This window comes from Coffea arabica, chromosome 3c (assembly GCF_036785885.1).
Source record: "Coffea arabica cultivar ET-39 chromosome 3c, Coffea Arabica ET-39 HiFi, whole genome shotgun sequence".
Taxonomy (NCBI): Eukaryota; Viridiplantae; Streptophyta; class Magnoliopsida; order Gentianales; family Rubiaceae; genus Coffea; species Coffea arabica.
The window spans coordinates 10,452,178-10,456,676 of NC_092314.1; the positions used below are offsets into that span (position 1 = coordinate 10,452,178).

At 41.0% G+C, this 4,499-nt stretch overlaps 1 protein-coding gene across 1 annotated transcript; it reads right to left on the reverse strand.

Annotated features, from left to right (window-relative positions):
* Window positions 1-287: 287 nt before the first annotated feature.
* On the reverse strand, window positions 288-2,008 carry LOC113734548 (uncharacterized). The gene is made up of 2 exons (XM_027261134.2): window positions 1,414-2,008; window positions 288-1,223 (listed from the first exon to the last, which is right to left on the reverse strand). The coding sequence occupies exons 1-2, from the start codon at window positions 1,873-1,875 to the stop codon at window positions 624-626; spliced, it is 1,062 nt and encodes a 353-aa protein (XP_027116935.1). The 5' UTR covers window positions 1,876-2,008; the 3' UTR covers window positions 288-623.
* Window positions 2,009-4,499: the final 2,491 nt, after the last annotated feature.

The window sequence follows — 4,499 nt, forward strand, 5'->3', positions numbered from 1 at the left end:
TGATAAAAAAAAAAAAAGAACGTTCATCTTTAAGACAATTCGAATTATTTTGTGACATATACTTAAAAGTGTATTATTCAGATTACCAAATTATTTGGATAATTATCTTTTCAAGTGTGATCAAAATTATGCAAAGATAGAATTGTTCATACTACGGTTGATAGTCTAAAATGGTGGCTATCGAAAAAGTAAGTAAAGACGAGGACGTCTGCAAGAATGTGATGAAAAGAAAAAAAAAAGTTTCATTATGAAGTGCTTGTACTCATAGCTGCACGCTTTGAGTAATTAGCAAGAGATGAAATTTGAAACAAAATAAAAGATGACAACTATTCCTAGAATTCAAATGACGACAGTTCCTTTCGGTTGTTTTCAAGTAATGCTTGTATCTTGTCCAAAGTTTGACTCTCCTCAGCAAGTAGGGGCGGGGAATTCTCAATCTTTCGAACTTCGTTTTGTAAGTCGACCATCACGCCTTGCACTCGGGTAAGATCATCTTGCTCTTCTCGTAACAGTGAAAGCGTCTCCTTCCTGTGAGTATCCAAGAACTCAAGTCGCTTCCTCAACTCTACTTCCTCGCGATCGATTTCCTCAAGCTTCAACATGTGTGTTGAGATCTTCTCTGCCTATTGTCTCTCCTTACTCTGAGCGTCTCTAAGATGTTGGATGGCCGTAGAAAGCAACTCATCATATGATTCAGCTGAAATTTTATTTGAGAGAGAAGATTTCACTGCAACGTAATGAGCTGCATTTGCAAAGAAAGCCTTTAAAAGGCCTTGCAAATTTGAGATATCTGTGGCATTGAAGCTTTGCATTTCCTCCATGATCTCGTTGGCTTTTATTTCAAGAGCTGGCATGCGCTCCAAAACTGTTTGAGATATCATCACTCTCAAGTTATTCCACAACATTTGGATGTAGTCTCGACGGCATGTTGAGATCACATTTTGGGGGCAAAATTCAGATACTCGAGGTGCCCTTGGCCACGATGGTGGATAAAAAACTTTGAGTTTCCTTTTGGCCGATGGAGTCATATGCTCCGCCTTCTGTGCCATGATTTGCTGAGTCACATTTTCATCATCTACTGCTTTTTTGGAATTCTCACTAGCACCCTTTTGTTGGGTAGAACCGACCACTTGTTTGGCCAAAAGTTCAAATGCAGTAGGTCCTTCAACTGATACTTGACTTGGTTCTCCATCATCAATGAAAATCAAGTCTTGATCATCCAACTGTAGGGAAAGTGTTGTGAGACAAATCATGAATATGAATTAATAAGCAAATTTCAAATGCTAGATTAAAGAAGGCAAGGAGAGTTCTTACAATATTGGCACAGCTTATATCGGGTACGGATATATTTGGAATGTCTTTAAAAAGTTCTTTAGGATCTAAACCAATGTCATCCAAGGGGAGAGTCATTACCTTGGACTTCTTGCGCTTCCAATGCTGGTCCGTACTGGTGGATTGCTCATCCTCCTCATTAAAAGGTTCGCTCCTCTTCTTCTCATGTGAATTGCAAGAATCATGATCAACAGCTTCCACAATGTTTGAAGGAAGATGAAATGAAATACCCTTCGAAAATCCTTCATTAGGAGTAAGGTCCTCAGGGGAAGTAGCTTTGTTGTTTGAACTCGTCAAAATCTCCTTCTCGCTTCTCATAGTCTTTTGCTTCATCTCAAGACTATTGCCAACCTTGGAAGCATTGTTCAGATTTGCAAGTTCCTTCCCTTTCGACTTCTTCTGCTCCCCATTTGATTGGACACTCTTAATCAAAGCATCACGCCCTTTGAGGAGATGATCATCATGCACCATAGCCCACCATGTTTGAAAGCCTGAAGATGTGTGTTTGCTAGCATTCAAGGGATAGTTAGGAAAAAGTACCATTGACTCTGTTTTACTGTGAATGGCAGTGCGCCAGAGTATTCGACTCAAGTCATAACTTGTGGAACGAACATCTGCCCCGAGTTCCTGTGGAGGAACTTGATAAAATCAGAATTGCTGCGCGAATCTGTATGGACTGTATGGCTCAACAAGGAAATCCCCGTCAACATGCGAAACTAAGTAATTTGAACAGGCGCTTACAAAATAACTTAGTTCGAGATTCGCTAATTTGCTATTGTCAATAAAAAATTCGTTGCGGTTCTTCACAAGAGAAGTAATTCCCCAAGTTGCCTTATCTCCCTGATAAATGAGGTCGTGAGCACTATTTTCATCAAAGTATCGTGCGCCACCCTCTCCAGAATAGTTGGCCGTGATGGGTCCAGGCATGGTATTTGGAGTCGAATAATGGGTAGAAAAATAACTCGCTAACCAAGCATATACGTAGTGCACCAGAAAAGCCGCACGTGCACACCCTGGGGTAGCTGAGTTTGAAATTTTGTCAATCCCACGGTATATGTTTAGCAGGACAGGAACAGCAAGGCAAGTCTTACGACCGGCAGCCATCATACTAGCCATTTTGAAAATAGATGGTCTAATATAATGGAGGTCCTCATCTGGTAAAGTAAAGACACAGAGCCAGCAAGATATAAATGCTGCAAGATAAGTCTCTTCCCGTAAATGAAGTTTAACTCCAATGGTATCAAATACGCCATTGTCTTGACTTGAAAATTTGCGTGGTTGTCCAATTTCGCCATCCGGATTTTGGGTCGCTTGAGCACGAGATGCCCTCTTTATCCTTCTTTGTTTTGGCTTTAAGTATCTGGTTTTGCCTTTAAACCAAAAGTTAATCCATTGGGCAGCAGAAACTCCAGTTTTGTTGGATTCCCCATGTTGAAGATGATGTAAGGCTGCGAACAAATACTCACAGTTTTGTGGAATGTGCCTTAATTTCTTTTCATTAACTCCAGTCAGCTCCTCCGCGCATGGGATTACCTCTTCATAGATACCCCCAATGATTGGAAGTCCTCCTAACTTGTGCAAGTCCCAAAGTGATAGAGACAATTCTCCAACAGACGTATGTAAGGTATTAGTGTCTACACACCATGCCTCGCAGAATGCTCTAAGTACATGGGGATTCCTATCATATGTGAAAAGCGAAGCATATAAGGCGTCAAACAAGTAATTTTCACGGAGCACTTGTTTGTTCCTGCCGAGGATATCCTCCAACCACTCCCAATAATTCTCAATGTAACTGAATGCACCACTGAGCCTCAAGGAAGGACCCCAGTGTGCATCTCCGTCTATGATCCGCCTGCCCAGGGTTTGAAAAGGAGTTGTCCTTGGCTCCTTATCATGAATAAGGGATCTCAAGGAGTGGACTTTCGTGCCGTCATCCTGAGAAAGTTCAAGTAACCAGTCCTTCAATTCTGGGTACTGGTGAGAAGGCCACTTACCAGAGTAAGTTCCTTGTATGGGGGGATGCACCAATAATTTCGTTCCTTTGTCACCAGAGTCACCATCACTGTCAGCGATAAGGAGATACTTTTCGTTTGAAGATGTGACTTCCTTGAATACCACCATTTTATCAAGACTAACTTGCAACAAAAGCAAGGAAAAAGGAAAGTTTGGTTAAAATGACATGGTCGAAAACAGTAAAAGGCTTCTTGAATTTTGAGTGAGTTTTTATTGAAGTGGGTAATCGTGTCTCCTTCATGTACTCCTCAAGCCATAATACGGCTCTCGTGGGAGTTTTCGGTTGCGCCTTCTTCAAATTGAGTGGTCACACTCTCCTTCATGTACTCCTCAAGCCATAATATGGCTCTCGTGGGAGTTTACGGTTGCGCTTTCTTCAAATTTTGGTTGCGCCATCTCTTTTGTACTCCTCAAGCCATAATATGGCTCTCGTGGGAGTTTGCGGTTGCGCCTTCTTCAAATTTTGGTTGCGCCATCTCTTTTGTACTCCTCAAGCCATAATACGGCTCTCGTGGGAGTTTGCGGTTGCACCTTCTTCAAATTGAGTGGTCACACCCCCCCTTCATGTACTCCTCAAGCCATAATACGGCTCTCGTGGGAGTTTGCGGTTGCATTTTCTTCAAATTAAGTGTCCACCAAGAGATCCCCCCTTCGTGGCGAAAAAAAAAATGGCATTGACAATAGGTGAAAATCATGAGGCATGTGAGTTACCTTAGTGTTGTGAATTCCACGAGCTATAAAGTGCCAAACACAATTGGAACGTCAACTCGCTTCAGTGGGTGTCAATACAAGCTGTAAAAAAAAAAAAAAAAACTCATAAGAAGGATGCTTTTCCAAGAAAGTCGCAATGCATGTGTTGGTGAGCACTTTATGTCAGTTATCAATTAAATTGACATGAAAAGCAAAAAGCAAAAAAAAAAAAAACTCAAAAAAAAAAAAGAAAATATTTTTTTTTCCTCTTTCCAAGGTGGAAATAAATCAAGTTTTGACAGATTACAATGAAATTTGGTGGACATCTATTACTCGACCAACATGTAGTTGTCAAAAGGCAGTAAAGATGATTACCTTCAGGGTGCACGTGTGAAACAGGTTTCTTCTTCAAATATTGTGGTAGTCTTCAATAAAGATGTTTGTCACAGTTTCAAGACAAAAAC

Coding starts and splice junctions, on each gene's coding strand:
- LOC113734548 (XM_027261134.2), bottom strand. CDS start 1,875: ATGGTACTTTTTCCTAACTATCCCTTGAATGCTAGCAAACACACATCT. Junction 1,224..1,413: donor GGAAGCGCAAGAAGTCCAAG/GTAATGACTCTC, acceptor CTTTCCCTACAG/TTGGATGATCAAGACTTGAT.